The sequence below is a fragment of the Anser cygnoides genome, chromosome 7, assembly GCF_040182565.1.
Source record: "Anser cygnoides isolate HZ-2024a breed goose chromosome 7, Taihu_goose_T2T_genome, whole genome shotgun sequence".
Lineage (NCBI taxonomy): Eukaryota > Metazoa > Chordata > Aves > Anseriformes > Anatidae > Anser > Anser cygnoides.
The window spans coordinates 37,031,313-37,052,752 of NC_089879.1; the positions used below are offsets into that span (position 1 = coordinate 37,031,313).

The following is a 21,440-nucleotide window of genomic DNA, read 5'->3' on the forward strand; positions in this document are numbered from 1 at the left end:
TAAAAACTGGAAGGCCTACACAGTCACCACAGATAAGTCATCAAACATATACCAATGCATGTCCTGTGACTGGACAAGTATCTCAGAATAAGGCTGCTGCAAAGGAAAAAAATGGTGATAATTGTATTTTATGTATGAGGAGAAAACATCCACCTTAATATATCACTGATGTTCTGGTCATGTTTCTATAGCCAATACTAAGTTGTAGTTTTCACTTAAAGCAGAGATTTGACCTATGTTTACTGTGAGAAATACTGTATGAAGAGCTAAAATGCTTTGAACCTACTTTCTGAGTTTACAGGTACTTAATTTATAAGTCCACTGGCAACTGGGTCCTTTACCACAGATGTCAGCATAAGCTGTATCCCAAATGATTTAATAAACATGACATAAGCAATTTTTTTTGAAATTTGACATTTGGGCTATATTTAAAGATGGAAATTTGAGCAAATTATTGATGATTTATCTAATTAAATCTAGCAGGACTACAGCAGGGCAGGTAACTCTAATAAGAGATTACTAAAACATTAGAGGTAATACTTACCTGCCAGTCTTTGCCTAATGGTTTTATAGATTACAAAAAAATATCAGTGGGAAAGAAGCTCAAGCATTGTGTTTTGTTTTGTTTTTACTTTGAGATTAACTCTCTCAAACAAAATCCCTCTTTAAAGACCATGTGGCCACACCTTCTTGGGCCTGTTCTTTAAAATACTCCCCATACCTCTGCTGCCTTTGCTCTGCTGCGCAGAGGGAACCTGACACAGAAGTTACAAGTCTGAAAAGGGGAGACCAGGGAGTAATGACTCCCCCTCCCTGTGGTAGTAAATTCCTAGATCAACTCAGTCTGTGATGTGCAACTTTACATGAATATAACTTTGAAAATGAACACCTTAAGAGCCTGATTCATCGTTAATACTCTCATTTCATTTTGTTGCTCTGCTGACAGGAAAGGTACACAAGCATGGGTTAACAGGTTGGTGTACTGTGGCTTTTTTTTATCCTCTGTTTCCTGGGGAGCCAGTTCCAGTGCCCAACAACCCTCTCAGTGGCTCAGTTTATATTTATAAATCTGTTTTTAGTAGTAAACATCAATACAAAATGATTTAAGGTCGATACTACTTGAAAGACAATTTTTGCATGGCTGCTCCTTGGGTTTCTTGTTTGGAGTCCACATACAAACATACAAAACAAAACAAAAAAACACAAACCCTAGTAATAATCCAGGACTAAAATCTACACGAGTCATTGTCTCCCTATGTGCTGGTGTGGCCTTACCTTGAGTACTGTGTGTTTTGGGCACTACAGTATGAAAAGGACATAAAACTATTAGAGAGTGTCCAAAGGAGAGCTATGAAGATGGGGAAGGGCCCAGAGGGCAAGACGTATGAGGAGCAGCTTTGGTCCCTTGGTTTGTTCAGCCCCGAGCAGAGCAGGCCGAGGGGAGGCCTCATGGCGGCCTGCAGCTCCCTCACGAGGGGAGCGGAGGGGCAGGCGCTGAGCTCTGCTCTCTGAGGACAGTGACAGGACCTGAGGGAACAGCATGGAGCTGTGACAGGGGAGGGTCAGGCTGGGTGTTAGGGAAAGGTTCTTCACCCAGAGGGTGGTCAGGCACTGGGACAGGCTTCCCAGGGCAGTGGTCACGGCACTGAGCCTGCCAGAGGTCAAGAAGCTTTTGGATATCGCTCTCAGATACATGGTTTAATTTTTAGGTACTCCTGTGAGTACCAGAGGTAGGACTCAATGATCCTTGTGGGTCCCTTCCAACTCAGGATATTCTGTGATTCTAGATACATCAGGTCAATATAGAGTTAAATTCAGGGTATGATCCAATAACTTAACTATTAAAAACTGCAAGCATGCTATAAGAATTCTGTAATCTATAAACATGAGTATAAACTCAGGGTTAAGTTTATATTGAAAAAAATCAATCACATTAAGATAAAAAATAGACGAGCAAGTTACTCATACATTAACTCCCACCTGTAGTAATACCATGAACAAAAACATACATGAAAAACATCCCACATGTCCTGAAAGTCTAATTCTCAGCTAATCCAGTACAACAAATGTTAAAATATTTAAGTCATAAAAATAGTTATTAAGTACTTTTACTACAGGGTACCCTATTATTACTATTCTTAATAGTAGGAGTGTGAAGACACCTCCCTAAGACACAGCTATTTCTTGGCTCTTCTGTGCTGACAGAGGACCAAGTTAACAAAGAGCAACTTACTTCTCACGAATCTTGCAACACACAAGCGCTAAAGTGACAATACAGGCAAGCCAAACACCCTTTTCCATTGAAATTTTGCACAAGACTTAGGCATAACACAGTTAAAAATGAGTATGCATTCTTAGCACACAATCTTTTACTCTCTTCTACTAGAATTGAAGTTGTTTTAAAACATGCAGACTACTATTAAAAGTTGCTGGAAGTATTCATGCAGAAAGCTGAAAAGATTGACAGTGAATTTTTACTTATATAGCAAAGACTAATTTGTATTTTACGCTGTTTCAGCAGTCTTTGACTGTTTTCTTCAAAATCACTGGCTCAGTGGCACCATATGGAGCATGTTGAACTTAGGATACCAAGAATGTGTCCAAGATATATCTCACTCCAGTGTGTTAAAACATTCCACCCTGCAGCTGTCATTATAGGAATATAATTCATACTCTAAAGTTTAAAGAAAAACAGTGTAACTTACGATGCTTGCAAAAATACAAGACTTTTTTTGGTTCCAAGTAATGGTCAGTAAATGGAGAACAGTTAATCTTCCATACTGCTTTCTTAAATATTCAAAATTTTGACTGCTTTTATGATATTTAAGACTGAAGAGCAAAAGATAAAGATGCAAAATAATCACTGAAAAAAAAAACACGTAATGAAGGATCTTGTATAGCATAATCATTGCCTTTTTCTTTTCCATTAATTGCATTTCTTTTAAAAATTGATATATGAGACTATGGGGCAGAAACCTTAGCTGCTACTTTTGACAATGACACCAATCGAGTGTATCATCATTGTTATGACATTTCACCTCTCTCCAGTCCTTTCTTGTCTATTTTTTTGTCTGTTATCTCTATTTGAAATGTAAGTTTCTTTGAACAGTACATGTCTCTTACTCTGTTTTGTATAGTGTATAGTACTCCAAACATCTTTTATAAAGTTAACTGCTGTAACAGTAAGGGTAGGAGATAGGCAAGAAAAAAACACCGACATACTTTCTTAGAAAAGCTATCTTGGGATGTACATATTACTCAAATGGTCAATTCACTGCCAAGTAATGCAAGTTGCCTTAGAAAAGGATCCATGTAATCATTTGACCATGTCAACTCATGATATATTCTGTATATGATGTGTTTCACAGGAAAACTTAGAAATATTTTAGGGAATTTAAAAAAAATTATTGATACCATTTTTCATATGCCTTTGTCTGTAAAGTCAGGAAATTGTATGAGGCTCAGAGGAAAATGTTTTAGAAAATTTTTAAGGTTATCCCATAATAGCTTCTGATAAATGGTAAACTCATACGTAAGGCTTAATATCCTGGAGGCCTTCAAGGGCAGGCAGTAAGTTCTGTGTGTCTTGCTGGCAAGCTGGGGATCTCCCCTCTCCAATATTGTCAGTCTTCCATTTACAGCCATCCAAGGACCAAAGATATTGATGTGGGCCTGAACACTGCATACCTTATGCCCCTAGTCAGTATAATAATAGGGAGGCATTTCATATTTGCAGGGAGATTATTGTGAGCAGGAAGATGGAAAGGGTTTTCAGGATATGGCTTATTACAGAAAGATGGCTACTTGGGGTAGTTCAGAGCATAGAAGCTGTCTGTGTTGAGAGAGAATAGTAACTATGCTCAGTAATAAGTACTACCGAAGACCTTGTTATGCTTTCCACTGAGACAGGCAACATAAGATCCATGGAAGTGGTTGTAAAATGTGGAACTAAAATAGGAAAACATTACATAGTTATACCAAATTTACATCTCAGGTTGTTGCTGGGTATGACGTGTTTGACTTCAGAAAAATGGAATGTAAGAAATAAGTAAAAGAAAAAAATATGTACTTAAGGAAATGTTATGAAAAGGTAAATATCACAGCATATTATGATCTTGATTTAAATCAGTTATATGGTTTGGGCAGATTATTATAGACAAAATTAGTTACATTTCAAACAATTTGCACAGAAAGTTGGATACATTTCAAATTTACTCTTGAGAATTTTATCTACACAAAGTATAATTTTTCTTACTCATTATCCTGAACAAGAATTTATTGCAAGAGGTCTTATTAACAGATGAACAAACAGTAACACTGAAAACAGTTGTTCAAATCTAATTAAAAAAAATCATTAGAAAACTTTCCACATGTGGCATAAATTGTAAAATGAGAGAGTTCTAATTATCTGGGTAATCTCCTCTTGAAAGAAATATCTTTGCTCAAGGACCACTGTAGTGGCTAAAATGAATGAATCAGATCAACTATCTATCTAGACCAGGACCCTGTCTGGAAAAAATCTCAGCTCCGATGTTGGAAAGAAAGTTGAAAGAAAACTTGTAATGAAATATTTACAGAAAAGTTCAGTTTCATTTAAGCTCTCATTAAAGAGTTGGCTATTACTGTGAAAAGTGAAAGTTAGATGCTATTTACTGTGGACAGTCATATTGTCTAGTTATCCAATTTTCTGCATCCATATAACATTCAAGATCATTATTAAATATATACACTGAATGTATATATTTTAAAATAGAAAAATTAGGAGGTTTGCTATGTGTTTAATTACACCAGATACTATTCTAGAAATTGTTACCTTGAATAACAGCCAAAAGAATGTCTCTGTAATTTACTCCTGAATTAAGCATCTTCCTGGTATGATAACATTCCTTGCTAACCTATTAGATATTCTTCTCTCACTTTAAACCTGTCCAAATGCCTTCTGAAGTAACAAACTTCTGTTAATTTATGTTGCAGTATTCTATGCAATGCACTTTTAAGTTCCAACTAACAAAAAAGATAAACCCTTACTTAAGAAGAGTAGAGGTGAAGGTTGATTAGAAAGAAATAATTGACATCTAACTTCCTACAAAAACAACTCTATTAGAGGTGGTGCAAAATGAATATGTATGCTTTGAATTAAGTCTGTTACAAGAAAGAAAAAAACACACCTTATAATTCTTAATCTCATTATATTACATGAAAAGATGACTTTGGGATGACTTACCTCGTCGCTTTCATGCGATGGTGTACTCTAAATAATAGGTCCACCTCCCACCAGTTCTACCTTTTAGAATACTCATGCATCTGTCCACCTACCTCTCAGATAATGCACATTGAGACACAGGCTACAATTGGCAGCATGAGGCTATGTCTTTCTTCAGTTCTTTTCACCAAATTAGATTCCAGGAGAAGTAAATTTGGTTCCAGATGATGAGTGATTTTTTTTGAGCAGTTAGATTCAGTAGTTTGACTCATTATCATAATTCCCTTATACCAAGATGCAGCTCTATCCAAATCTGGCAGTTCCTTTGATGTTCAAATCGAATGCAAAGTGTTTGGCAACTGTATGTACAGAATTTAACTTGACTGATCCATTTATCTGAAACTGGTACGTGTCCAAGACCACTCACAGATGTATCTACTGGTCTAGTAGAAATTCCAATGAGAGGAAAAAGGCATGTTAATCATAGGTGTCCCAAACTGGCATATATACAAAATGCTGTGTGTTAAGAACTGACTGCCCGCCCACATAGGTCATACTTCTTCCCCCCAAAATTTAAGAAAAACCTTCAGGTGCACTGACAGAGGAACATACCTGCAATTCCCTGAAATTTTAGAAAATTTTCCAATTCCAGGAAGCTCACTTCCTATTTTTTTGACGACTCTTTGAAACTCTACTTAGAAAACAATAAAATATTTTTGCAGCCCTTAGGTATATTTACGACCCATTGTGTGTTTCATAATTTAGTGCATGCTCAACATTCCTTTTAATCACATCTATAGGAGTTACAAATTGTTTTAATTGTATAAAGAGGTTTAAATAATAAAAATGCTCAGTATTAACAACTCCGGTATCTTAATTCTAAATCCTAAATTAATTCAAAATTACAATATAGAGTTTAATCAATAAACAACAGTTTAGCAGAAGAAAGTTCTAAATGCCTTCTACGTATAATATCAATGCATGAAGGAAAAATCTTTTTATGTTGTTTACTTATACATAACACCTTTTCAATAGTCTTAAATAAAACATCCCATGGGTTACATTTCTTCCTATCAAATGTACAAACAGTAGAAATCCTAGTAACAGAAGATTATGTAACTGGATAGAAATTAGAAAAAGAGGGTTTAAATGTCTAGTTTTGCTCTTCTTCATTGAAGAAAGTCAGAAAAATGTAACTACTGAATAGCTGTGCAATCAGATTAAAACTCTCTTGACAGAATAAAAATATTATTTGAGCTATATGAACAAGTTGAAGGAAAGTGTTGATAAAGAAAGATAACAAAAGAAATGAGGTTTAAACAGTAGCTTTGAAAAAAAGTGCTATGTAATAGTACGGAAAAATATGTTAATGTAATAAAGACATTGCCAATTCTATTCCTAAACACCCAAAGTTTGTTTTCAAGATTATTTCCTTATACAACTTTAAAAAAATTAAAAAGAGCTGTTCTTATCCAGTTTCAACATGCTTTTGTACAACTATACATGCACCTATTTTCCTTAAGCAGCTTCAATATTAAAATAATTAAATGAAAGATTTACTCTCATACAGACTGAACAACACACTTATCTTTATTCTCTGCATTTATTTTATTATTGCATACTTTCTTGAAAAAAATAGTAGTGTAAAGATTTGCCCTATTGTCCAGTTATAAAATATCTTACCCTGCAGAACTGTCAAACTAGCTATGTATACAATTCTACACTGCTGGATAGGCAACAGATGTTAAATGACGGCTAACCACAGGAGTAATACCAAGAGCGGTATTAAATAGTTCTCCAAGGAACTTTTTAGTCTGCATGAAGGTGCCATACTGATGACTCTACCTGTGACACCAGAGGTCATAGGGGTGCATAAAACCTCTGGAAACTGCAGAGATACTACACAACTCATGACAGAGGAATGGAAAAGGCTGCAACATCAAGCACACAAAGTAAGCAAACACCAGCAAAAGGCCTGTGCAACATTAAGGTGAACTCACAGTGAATTTTTTAAGATAAAATTGAAATTACATGATTTCATATTGTTTTTATAGGCATCTAACTCCTTGGCTAATATGTGGACTACTGAGCCGTAGTGACTTATATACTGTACACCACCTATCCAACATACTAATTTTCACTAGAAACATTATTTTCCAAATGATCTCCTGGATATTTCTGCAACACTCACTGTTCTTTTACTATTAACTTTGTAACTCAGCAAGATGGGATGCTATCCTCACTGTGTATTTGAGAAAGTGAGACATAAATAGATAAAGCTTAAAAACTTGGAAGTATCAGATTATTTTACGTAACACTTGGGAAACCTGAGGATTGACTTTTGGGAGTACTCATATAATTTTATACATAATTAGTCAAAGTAGAGCTCCCATTATAGTTATGATGCTAAAAACGTTAGTATATTAGGTTTCACCATGTGTATCTCAGAAATAAGAAATATACAATTATTGGCAATCTTGACTATTTTGGCTTAAAAAAATTATTACTTAAGCCTCAGCCAGAAGTTTCTGACAGCAAAGAATTCAGTTCTTCAGAGATCTGTCTAAGAAACTAGTTTGTAAAACCAGTTCATGTACTATATGACTTTTAGCTTCTTCAGCTAATGAGGCAGAGGCAAATTATGTATTCTTCCATCTCCCATTCAAAAAAAAAAAAAAGCTTACAGAAACGTAAGCTGAGTTACTGAGTTTCATCAACTCAGTCCGTGCTACAAGTATTTTTGTATTATACTCCACTGTATTTTTGCAACTTAAATTCTAGATGTAATGTGGTGGTTTCCTGTGATGTAGGATGTTCCGGACAGTAGAATATTAATCTGTCAGTGAATGTGAGCATATAAATTGCAATATTAAATTTTAAATATAATCTGCATTATCATAAAAATTAAAATTATTTTAAAAGTGAGTTTTAAGTTGTCTGAAGAAATACTACATACAGTAGAAAACACCTGTGTGAGACTTAAGGCTGAAAGTGTTCCTGCTTTTTGATCCTTTTGTGATTACAGCAGCAAAAGGAGATTTGACACATTGAGATTTTAGCATGAAAGAATACACCATTTGTATTTAATCAGCATATCTGGTTCTTGTGCTTGTCATACCACTAGGACAAGGCATAGAGTCAGTTTCCAGCTAAAAGCACCCTTCCTTAAAGAATAATTTAAAAGCAAGACCGAGTTTAGAGCAGCCTCCAGACCTCCCTACAATACACGATCACAGGGTTTTGAACAAAGAAGGATACATAGTCACGGCTATCTCCTTGACTATTCTTTCCTTTTATTCTCTTTGAAGTACTCTTTGCTCAGACTCAAATTTGTAAACACAAAAAGCATCAATACATAGTCCTTAGGCAAATATAAGTTCTTTTATGTAATAACCTCTGTCCAAGAACTTTATAGCTATACCTCAACTTATCCATGTATAGTAAGATGCAACCAAATACCTGTAGATAAAACTATATTGAGTGGCAGCATATATAACATTAAATCAGGATTAAAAAGGATACTGCTGTAAATATTGTACTGCAGAAATCAAATCTTTAAGTCAGACAATGCACCCAACTGTGTTTTTTTGCTGTTTTTCTTAGAAGACATTACAGACTACCATTACAGACTGGTTAGATCAGACAAAACGGAGAGGTTATCAAGCTCTCTCCTTCAAAGTCCTCTGCACCACCATGTATTAATCTCTCATCTAGTTGGATCTAATGATCATGTTAAGGGTGGTAAGGGAGTGAGTATGGGCAGGTGAGAGAGATCAGCCCTTTCTGCATCTGTTCACATCCAGGTAGGATCAAGCATAACGTGGAATGGCATCTTAAATGCAGCCCTACAACCCACTGTACATCTCAATGATTCTTTGTTGGCTTTAAGAGGCTTTAGCATGACCTAACAATGCTCTGAATTGCAAACTGGCTGCATCCACTCCAAAATGGCCTTGAAATGTGGAGTCACAGAACAGACCTCAGATGGGTTGGAAAACAAAATCCAGTATTTTGGATCCAAATGTCTTTTACCAAAATTAAAAATATTTTACTTGCTAAGTTATCTGCAAATATCCCTGTGAAATTGAACTGTTTTGAATTGGTACTGATTTAAAGAAGTTTTTATGAACATTTCTGTCTTTATTCTTCTACTCCTTATCAATGGTATTACCAAATTTTATTCATATCTTTATTTTTGCAGCTCTTATATTACATATTTGCTTTTTGCCCTGGTATTGTGATTATTGAAAATGCATGCATTTCCCCTTTAAAAGGTTTTCAGAGGTGTGTGTTAATTGTACTCTACAAACTGAAAGCCAAATCCTGCAGTCTTTTCCTTTGGACAGGTGAGTTTTTTCCTAAATATATTCAGCAGCTGACAACATTTCAGGACACTATCAGAAGAAAAAAGTTAGAACTCTATTTTGTTTGTTCCTGGATCTACTATTGACTTGCTGTATGACCTTGGTCATGTAACCTCTCAACTGTCCACCTGTAAAACAGAGACAAGACTACGCACCCACCATCTTGGTTTATTCTGAGCTTTAACGTTTATGAAGTGTTATGAGATGCTCTGGGAAGCGCTACAAAGCGAAAAGGGTTATCAGTCATCGGCAGTAAAACACAAGCTGCTGAAATATGGTAAAATCTGCCTTCCCTTGTCACAGGACGTGTTTGGTCTTGATCTGCATTCTGTACAGTATTCGTAATCTTACAAGTGTCTCAACACTGCATAGCATAAGGAAGGATAAATATCCCTAAGCATTCTGAGAGACTACCAGAAAATATTTCTGGTTTGAAGAAGTGAAGCCTGTTGTAAAGTACATGCTTCTCTTCTAAATACCTGGTTGTTTTCCATAACGGGAAAAAAGAAAGCCATTTTTGAGACAGGATTCCTAAATTACTTAAATAGGTAGACATTAGCTGAAAGCAGCACTAAATATCAATTTAAATACTTGGCTCTCAATTTTCCTTTCATTCATAATGTACTAGGTAAACTACACTAAAATAATTACTTGCTTATTACTCATGAATTTCAGTGCAGCAGCTGAGACAATGTAGATAAATAAGATGATTAATTGAAACAGAATGAATCACAACAAAATATGTTGTTGTGTAAGGTATGATTAACTCCACAGTGATTCATATCATTTCAAATAACAGGGCTTTTATCAATGACGGCTGCAAGGTTGGGAAATGATTTAAAAGCATTTCATCTTAGAGAGCCACTGCAGTTCACAAGGAAGGGGTGGGGAAAAGAGAGGGAGAAGCAGATTCAGTGTCTGCAGCTGAAATAGCCTTGGGCTGTTTCAGCATCCTTCCCACTGCACATATTTACAGCGTGCCACTGACATTATCAACCTCTCTTGTACTAGAGACCTTCTAATTTTTCAATTGGCCACAGTTTATTAGATATTCCAATACTGAGAAAGTACCGGCATACTTAATTCTGTGAATTAAGCAGCAATATTACAATGCCATAGCTTTCCTATAATTGAAAATGAAGTATCTACACCAGGAATAAGTGTCAAAATTCTACAAAGACAGCAAAGAAAAATGCTATTTATTTTTCCTCCGTTCAAAATTACAATTTTTAATTTTCAGACTCCCTCCAAAGACTTTGCAGTAGTCTCAAATGTAGGATTTATAAAAAGAAACCTCCATCTGTTTACAGCAGTTTAGAAAAGCAAACACAAGCAGCAGTTGACCTTAAAAAACTCTACCTGCTAAAACAGAAGAGGAGATGTCTCCTTACAAATTTTTTTTCCCATGTGGATTTAATAAACTGGGTCGGAATATCTGACTATGGTTTTTAACTGAACTGCAAACTCCCCATAAGGGAATGTGCAATCTCACTGTCTCACTCAGACTATGAAATGAAGATAATTACCCTCACCAGTGGGGCAAGTTTCTGAAAACCTCTGAAAGCATAATGAAATGGAAAGTACTGACATATTTATTGAAATGCAAAACATTGACACTCAATTCATTTAAGATAATACTTCTGAAAACTTAAATCAGAATGGAAAATGATTTAGAAGCTGAATGTAAAAGTGGAATTCACAAGGAAGATAGCTTACAAACAACCACTGGCTGAAAGTAACTCCTCAATATCCATCAGTTTCTGAAAGCTGAAGAATTAAAGAATTAAGGTATCTTAAGAGCTCTTTAAATGCATGCAAGTTAACTGTTCAGTAAAATGAGCCTCCTTGAGATGCATAGTTTCAATCCAAACACAATTTAGTGTTTGCCTTCTACTGGATAATTTCAAACATTCAAAAATAATTGTAAATGCTTACTTGAAATTAATTACAGAATCAATTTTTTGATATTTATGACACGACCAGCCATTCTTTGCTATATTCCTCTCTCCTTGGTTCTGCCTGATATGGAAGAACAGATTGAAATGTTTGCTTCCCTTTCCTCACTCATCAAAAGTCAAACTGTATTTCCCTTCCTCCACATACCAAATTATACCTGCCACCTGATTTTCTACCGTCTCTCATCTCTTAATCATTTCCTTGGAAACAGACACGTCACCAGTTTGAAAAGGCATGCAGTCCGCGTGGTAAACGATCTGCTAGGTGTATGAACAGTAGCAATTAGATTGGTGTAAATTCAGATCAATTCAATTACACCATTGTGAATGCACACCAGTTGAAAAAGAATCACCATGCGGCTCGTTTACCTTACAAAGGCTGTTACATCTTGTTCTTGTGAGCTGTGGGCAGATTCCAAAACCAATCCTGTCCCAGGTGATAATCCAGCACAGTTTATAGACAGGACTGAGTTTTGCCCAAATATCATATTGTAATGTTATATACTAAAGTATGTGCAGTGAAAGTTGTTTACAAACATGCATTATAAGTTACATGAAATATGGAATAGACTAATTTATTTGGAAACTGTCATTTAGGTGTAAATCCTAGAGTGCTGAAAACAGTTTTATGCCAGAAAAATCCATTCACTCCTACAGTTAAGGAAAGCACAAAACTACAGACTACAAGATGAAACTGGGAGTATGTTAACCACTGTTATCTGTTTTAAAGAGTTTATCAGTTTTAGTGACTGTTAATCAGCCATTAAAGTGAATTTCCCATGTCATTAAGGAGACTTGCCTTTATAAAGGCTTATAAAGGTTCACAAAGACTTTATTTAAAATACATATATTTGTGGGGATGTTTATGTTAGTATTTGATACCTCACTTGAAAGCATTTTAAATTAATGAAACAAAATGTGCCATTTCAGTGTAATTATAAGCTGAAATGATGACAAGACCTGTTTGATATCTTATTGCATACAAAGGCCCCCATCTTTTTAAAGATCAGGATTCATAATTCCAGAATCATCACTAAAGCTATTGTCATCACTTGCTAAAACAGATGTCTTGCACACAACTTTCTCTCTTTTCAGCACGTTTGCTGTCACACCAGCATCAATTTCCCAAACAGCTAGCAGAAGCATCTGTCTTTGCAGAATTCAGTTTACATTCCTGTAATTAATTTGTTCAGAGACTGTGTGTTTAGAAGTTACAGCTCTTTACACTAGAGAGGAAGATCTCATTTCCAAGATCTGTGATATTATTTTTGTTTATTCCACTGCTTAAAAAAATCCACGATTTCTATTCTCCATATCCTCCTTAACTTTTACTGATTGTTGCACACTATATACAAGCTATATTGCTTGGTTATCTGTTTTATTGTAAAGCAGTAGATGAGGAGCTCAGCACGTCTGTAATTCTGAAGTTTCTAAATTTTAAAATTTCTCAGTGGTATCCTGACTGCACGTAGGAAGACAACCCAGAATATCTTTACCACATCAATACATTAATAAATATTCCTCTCTGAGTTGTGAATGACTGCCATATGTGGGGATGAATCATATGAAAGCTTTGTAGAGTCCCTTGAATTCTGAAGAACTCCAACAAAAAGAAACTGCTATCCCCAGCTACATATTCCACAACACAGAACCTTTCCCACCAGAAGAAGTCCCTTCCCTGAAAAAAAGCTACTGTAACTTACATCTTTTGGGGAGACTAGAAATAGGAGTGCATGTTCCTGTGGCCATTACTTACTTCTCTATGGATTCTCTGATGAAAATAAAGTAGGACAGAAGTGTTGCTTTCTGGGTTGACCCTGTTGCAAAGTGCATCAGAGACAGTAAGTTTTAGCCCTAACTGAGAAAGTGGTCTAGAAAAGAAATAGATGCAAATTTTGTCTCCTCTACTTGCCTGGTAATTGCTGCACAGGAAACATTGCACAATTTTATGTAGGGATGTAATTTTAAAGGCTTTCACTCCTTTGACCATTCAGTTACTTTAAGTTTCTTTGAGTTGTAAAATATGTATTCTAAGGTGAGCTTCTACAGACGAATTAAGCAGCAACTTGTGACAAAGCAGTTATCATCAGGAGATAATTGACCTTATTTGAGAGTTAAGAATCCTGAGGCAAAGTAGAGTGTGCTTAATCCTGGCAGGTTAATTATCCAGTGATTATGGTAGCTTGGAAGGTATTATTGTTAAGAATCATTTGCAAAATGACACTATTAAAAAAACTTAATTTAATAAAAATTAAAAGCAATGACAATAATCAAGTTCTCCAGTCATGTATTGCTAGATAATAACTGCAGAATGGCCCTAATTGGTTAGCAGCAATGAACATGTAATTATTCCTATTCTGAATGTTCTGTACTAAATTTATTACATGAAGTACAGTTAATAAGTATCAAAATCCAAGGCAAGATGTTTGGCTAGTCGTAAAAGGGATTTAAAACAATGATTAAAACACCACCGGTCATTGAGCTAATGCTGAAACTGATAAATGTATTGAGTTGTTATCACGATATTCAATGTCTCCATCGCAGTTAAGGGTATGCTGGCATTTACATTCTGAACTAGAACATTTATTCCAAGAGGTTTATAACTTGCCCATTTTAATTACCATCTGGCTGAAACTTGAAATAACCAATCTCCATTCAGATGTAAATTTTTTAGTAGAAGATGTAATTTAAAATCACTTCGCCAATTGTTTTTAGTTTAGGAATGGCAGTAATTTGGAATTTTGCTGTTCTTGGATGTTTTTTATATTACTCTAAAAAAAATAAACAGCTCAGTGATTAACAATCAAATTGTATTGGTCTATAATGTGGAGTGAAGATAAACATAAAGAAGAATAAAAACCATGTCTGAGTCTATTGTTTGTACTAATAAAAAGCAATGACACAACTTAGTATGTCTTGCTTATATGTTAACTTACTCACTTTAAGTATTTAACTAAACTTGCAAAAATGATGGAATACATAGCAAAAAGCAAAAGGAAATCACAGTAAATGGGCAAAATTTTAGTGTTGACTAGCTGGGGAGGTTCATTCCCCATCAAGGCATACATAAACACAAAGTCCTGAATGTACTTGCAGATGAAATAAATATAGGAACAATAAACAAAGAAGGAAGCTACCAGAATGCAGAACATGTCAGAGTACGCTTCTCTTGAGTTTTATAACTATTCTTTACCACAAACCATATGCAGAGAGCAGGAAGACTGACAATCACAAGATACAGCAGCTACTATAAATTGGAAGTATACTGTGCCAAGAGTGTGGTTTCAAGTCACACAGAATGACAAGAGAATAAACCACTGTGAATATCATTTCAACATCTCAAAAGTAGCAATGTCCAGCTTATATAGTGGAAAACAGAGACTAAAAGATGACCAGGGTTTTAACTGATAGGAAAAGTATACCATGAAAGGCTGGTACTCCGGAGTGTTTACATATGGTACAGACAAGTCTAAGGATGGTCACTTAAGCTTAAATAGTGTCTTTTACCCTGAAAGACAACAGGACGCTTCAGAAATTATACAAAGAAAATTCAGGGAATATTTCACACTTTAATATGCACAACAATCCTACACAGTATTTTATGACAGCAGGTGAAAAATACCATAGCAAACTCAAATGGCAGGGGAAATTAAGGTAGACTGAATATAATTTCCAAAACTGGAATGTTGCCAGTATAGTGGACTATTGCTTACAAAGCATGCAAATATACAAGTAGTACCAATCTATGTTTTATCTTCTGAGAAACAGTACCTTATGAACTCCTGTGATATGAATTCTCCTAATAGGTCAATGGGACAATATCTATATAGAAGACCAGCAATATTTAATCCCCGAAGTTACTCTGAACCTCTTCCACCCAAATATTGACTAGACTTGGTCTACCTAATTTGTGAGACCTGACTTTTTTTTTCTTTAGAATACGCTACTATGAAATCCAAATGCTCAGTAGCATCTTTGTAAGGACTGTATTGCAAAAGACTTAATTAAAGCAAAAATTGGCAATAGCAGCAAAATGTCCAGAAAACACCACTTCTATATTGCTAGCTACAGTTATTTTTTTTTTCTTATCCTACTGCATCTAAACACATTACCATATTCTCCATTTTAAAAATACTTCTTTAGGTACTGTATTTGTAATAATGCTAGGCCCTAACTGGTAGATGCAGAAACTGTGTAAAAATTGATTTGTGTTGGTGGAACTCTGTGTCACAATCAGGAATAACCACTAACAGGAATGAGTAACTTTTCCATAATTTTCCAGTACTAACGTAGTAATCTTGAGAGACATGCCAACACTTCATTTAGGTATATCACACTTTCAAAGATTTATTTATCTACTTAACCATTTTGTGCCGAGCAAACTAATATTTAAAAGCACTTTCTGAAGTGGAAAAAATCAAAAAGTGATAGCACTACAATGAGTGAAATCTGAATTCTGCTGGTCTATTACCAGGGACTTCCAGGCAGAATTTCATGCAATCTGTTTCCCAACTGTTGCATAGCAAAGATAAGCCTTCCTTAGATGCACCACCAGTCTATCTACCATAAAAATCAATGAGAGCCTTCTAAACCAATTAAATGTTTTTTAGCTTTCTCCTACCACTTCTCCCCAAAGATTCTACTTCATCACCGAAAATGGTATCAAGAATAGGAGTATGCGTATGGAAACAAGTTGCAGCACTTCAGCAGCTCTGCAGTGGCCCTTCATATTTTTTTCTTCCAACAGAGATTTAACTGCTGGGTGAGCACATCATGCATACAGGCAGCTATTAGGAAATGGCCAATGTGTTGGACATTTCCTCTTTTAATCTAGAGTAACTTGTTCATGTGTTGCCACACTAAAACAAGCAAGTTGCAAACCTCTGACAGGTCAAGTTACACATTTGACATCAACTGAAATTTCACAGTCCAGTGACTGCGGATTTCATTCTCTACTGACACCTCAGATGGTGACTTTCTCTCTCTATGTAAAGGAAAACCAAAAAGCAGGCTTCTAGACAGAAACAAGCAGGTGCAAGAGATGCAAATACTTTTTAAGACTCACCGTCTCATTTCCAAAAAGGACGTCAACGTAGGGCATGACTTTCATCATAGGCTCTTTGTAGAACTGGCTAATAAACGGTGCAGAAAGATTCAAGCTGAAGATCTTGTTGTTTGCAGAAGCCTGAGTAGCCACTTTTAATACTGCTTCTGGTGAAACTGTCAGGAAGAATCCCTGCAAACATCCAAACATACAAATGATTTTTAATAGTTTCAAATCAGGAACCACATTAAGTATGCTGCTTCTGTAAGGTCTCTCCAACCCAACTTTTCTGTCATATATATGCACAGATATACAAACAAACAAAAAACTATGGCTAAAAGCTGCCTTTCCATTAAGAAATTACAGAAGTGACAAAGAATCTGCATATGCTGAGAATGACAACGCTCTAAAATTAAACATAACCCACTACTTCTGCACTGTATGTTGTTTCCTTTTCCATGGCAGCCAAGACTAGTGTTTGTATTTTAAAAGGTGCTACATTATAATTCTAAATGGCCCTTTATAGAACAACAGTCAATAAGACTGCACTGCTTAATTCCAATGTCCAATAAGATGGCTTACACACAGCTAGGAGATGAATGAAATCCCTTGCCTGAGAAATTACTACCTTGTTTTTAACAAGTCTGTTGAGTATGGTGTCATTGTAGTAGTTGTAATTGTCCTACTAGAAAACCCTATGGGTTTTCACATTTCTGCCTATTTGCCTACGACCACAGACTTTGTAAAGGGATGCAGGTGCAAACAGGAAGGGCGACTGTGATGCTGTCAGCTATCAGAACTGAGCAGACCTGCATTTCTTGCCCCTCAGCCGACGCAGAGGTGGACTCCACAGTCTCAATGGGACATTCAGCTACGATCTTTACGCTAAAGATAATTCTTTTCCATTATACCACATCTTTTAAAAATGTAACAATATAGTTTATCACCTCCCCAAGAGTATTGTCCTTCATTCTTTAATAATAAAGTTCTTGGTTGCTAACAGACCTAGGGAAATGATTTTTCAAGATCTCTTCTTCCCCAAGCTCAGTGTTATCACAGATAAATACAAAGAATCAAAAAATGAAACAGAGAATGAACAGAACTGAATTTGTCTATGAAATTGTGAATGGTGATTTCAACCCCATACGCAGAACAGTTCAAGGTTGCCAGTTTGAATTTAGCCTTGCACACGCTTACCTCAAACCCCGATAAGGCAATGTTTTCCTGCATGTATTCCAGGCGTTATGTAAAGATTCCCTAGTTTCACTAATCTATTAATTAGACAATGGCTTGGTCTTTACACTAATTAAACAAACATCATGTGTTCTATTTCTATGATTCTAAAAGCAGTTTTATGAACTGTTCTCAAAACTCACTGAATAACAATCATTTTCAAGCAAGAGCAGCAAGGGTTAAATTTAAGGCCAGAGAAAATCTGTAAGGCACAGTAGACAACAATCTTTTTGAGGGGGACACACAAATAAAACCCCATTTCAGTTCTATCTGTAACACTGCCACTCTAAAAGGTACAACAGGGAAACAATTGTATTTTCCAGGTTTTATCCATATTATTTTGTCTTTGGATCATAGCATATCTATATTTTTCTCCTGTCTACTTCAGCTAACTGATCATCTCAGGCATCGTACTGCTGGAAAAATAGCATAATAAAAAGTCTATAGGTTAAAGACTACTTAGAAAGTCTCCTGTTTATTTCTCCCTACCCCACGCTTTCCAGTCTAGTGAATGCAGGATTGCTTGTAGCGAATCATGCCCAGATTTTGCAAGACAATAAAAGTCCAAAGTGCATAAGAATGCTTTGCATCTTGTGGAGTTACTCAGTACCTTGAACGACTGGAAGCCTGTAAACATCCAAGTTTCTTTGCTATTTTTACATTCTGAAGAATTAAAATGAACAGTTTATATAACATCTTGTCTCCATAGCAATCTCTACTATCTTTTAGTTTTTCATTTAATGAACAGAGTTGGATATTTAAATACTGTTCCAAACACAAAATAAAAACCTTTCAAGGTTAACATGTTGCCAGCTGTGGATAAATCACAGATTGCTATACAGTGGTCTGTGTAAATAGTAACCTGGTCAAATAATTAGGCTTCTTACCAATTTTAGACCGAAAACTTCATCTGGACTAAAATACATCTGATTGTAATTTAAGGTACAGAACACTATCCCCGTGAGATCTAACTCAGGCCTGCATCCAACTCCATTTTCCTTTGGAAAGGCAACAAGTACTGAGATGCAGATAGTAGAGCTTGCTTTTTCAGATCCTGCAAAGTAGAGGGCTAGAACTCTCTCAAAGCTACAACTCTGTCTTTGGGGTTTCCTAAAGCTCATTTCTGCCATTTAATTTCAGTCTTCCACGAACTTTTCATTTTATATTTTTATTTAAATAGTTATTTGATATTAAAATACAGAAATTAAGAGTTGTATATGTGAGAACTCACTACAACTTTGCCAAGTATAACAGTTCTTTGCAAATAAAAGTTGTAGAAATACAACAAAAAAGTTGTAGCAGTACAATTCACACAATGGAATTAATAAAGCAGGAAGAAAATGTATAAAGTCTGAACTGAACAGATCTTGGTTTAAAGAAAGCAAATTAGATATTCCCCTCGTCCCCTGAAAGTATTTAAATGGAGTTTGACTCTATTTTCAGTGGAACTCCAGTTACAGCTATGGCCAGCATTACTGTTACATGAACCCAGCTTTTGTTGGTTGAACTAAAACTGGATAAGCCACAGACCACTCTACTGCAGCATGCTACAATTTTGAACAGGAATGAACTCCTCCAAAATAAACAGGTTTTCTTATGCCTCACTGAGATTCACAACAAAAAAAATGTCACTCCATATCTTCCTCAGAACCACAGCCTTCGTATTCTTGCAGCTGCCACTGCCTTTTGTCCAGCCAAATGTATAAAAAGGAATGTGCAAGTCAACTGCTCCCACCTAGTCCAGAAATTAACTGTTAGCCAACACTAGCTTTGAGTGTGAGAATAAGTATTTCCATGTGTCACTTCTGGGACAGGACGGTAAGGTTTTCTTATGTCAAATAAGGACAATTTAGGAGTTGGAGGACTACAGGTTGGGTTTACACCTTTGATTTCTTAAACTCTTCTTCTTCGTTTGTTTTGTTTTTTGTTTTTGTTTTTTTTTTTCCTCCTTCTAAATAGCAGTACTAATTTGGAGATTTTCCTTGGTACATGTGTAGTAGTAGAGTAGTACATGTGATCTCACCTCTCTCTCCTCCACATTTGTGGATTCTTTACTGACAGTTCCAAGTCTCCCAAAACACAAGACGAAGACCACTAATCTAGAAGACTTTGTAGTTCACAAAGAAGTTCTATTCCCACTAACATGAAGATTAAGAGGATGATCAAAAATATTCTATACCCATCTACACACCTCTGCTTACTCCTGAGGGTTTTGGGAACCTTTTTACCCTCAAAACCAAAGGATTATTAAAATAGTAACAAAAATGCTTGTAAGCAAAATATGAGTCAATTGCTTAATATACAGAAATTCCAATAGCCTGGGAAAGTTAGCTTGCATTTGTATCAGAAATTAAATTACTGTGCATGTATTTATGTTTGTGAAAGAATGCAGTACATACAAGTACATGATAATTAGGCAGTGCAGTCGAAAGTGAAAGACAGCAATATCGTACTACAAAAACCTATTAAACATTAAAGGCTATCAGACATATTTGCAGCACACAGTATTCCTTTGGCATGCACTGATTGAGGCTGAGAATACCAGATGCTACTGCTTCAAGATGTGCCACTATTTTCTGCTGCTCAAACTGTAACAAGCCTCTTCTCTATGGCAGGAGGAAGGTACCATTGTACCACAAAAAAGCAGAAAAGAGCAAAGCTGAACTATTATATACATCAGGAAAATAGGATGATATACTGAATTATTTATATGTATGTTTGTATGTATAAACACACGAAATACAAAAATACTTTTCTCATTCATTGTAGCAAGTATTTCTGTTTAAATACAGTCCTTTGGTGGGAAAAAGAGAAATAAAAAGGAAAAAATAAGTAAAACACATTTGTTATTGCAGACACATGGTTACAGGAGATACAGTAGCTTGGTTATAACTTAAGAGCTTTTAAAATTCAACATTAAGATGTGCATGACAGCAGTAGACAAAGTCAAGAGAGAATATGACATTGTCTTGCTTTTGCAATACTCAGGAATTCTTTGATGCACCTTTTTAAATCGTACCCAGGTACTGTGAGTATAGGACAGTCTTTTATGATCATATCTTCTTTTTAATAGTTACTAGTGTTTTTGAAAGGATTTGGTGGGTTTATGCATAAACGACGTGTCTTTGCATCTCTCTCATTTTTATCACATGCAAACCCCAAAGGTTTCTTCTGACCTACACTATGCTCATGTAGCACTAGCACTAGCAGATGTGAGTGCAGCAAATGAAGGGTGTCAGAAGTGTCAGCAGCACAGAATCAGAGTGCTGAAGTATCTCATGAAGCCAGAACTACTCTGGCTTTGGTGAAAGTAATACTGAATAAGGTGTTCTGTCCAAACTGAGCAGTCTTGCCATTATTTGTTCACATGAAAAAATGTACTCACACTGAATTCATCTGCATTACATACATGTAAATGTTTGCACAATGAGGATCAAGGTGGTTTTTTTTCTTCTTTTTTTTTCTTTTTTAAACCAATGAATACTTCCTTAAAGCCAAAAACTGAAAACTGTGACTCTAGTATACGTTTAGACAAATCCAGAGTGAGATGATAACAAACAGCTTTGCATTTCTGGATTTACTATTGTTTAATACCACAGAAGCAATGTTTGCATAAGAACACGTAGAGATGATAAAAAATA

At 35.6% G+C, this 21,440-nt stretch overlaps 1 protein-coding gene across 2 annotated transcripts in view; it reads right to left on the bottom strand.

The window, feature by feature from the left end:
* Positions 1-21,440, bottom strand: part of ADK (adenosine kinase) — a 293,088-nt gene that overhangs the window by 60,704 nt on the left and 210,944 nt on the right. For both annotated transcript variants that reach the window (XM_067000398.1, XM_048060308.2), the window contains exon 7: positions 16,588-16,758. In XM_067000398.1, coding sequence (XP_066856499.1) covers positions 16,588-16,758 — 171 coding nt within the window. The remainder of the gene's footprint in view (positions 1-16,587; positions 16,759-21,440) is intronic.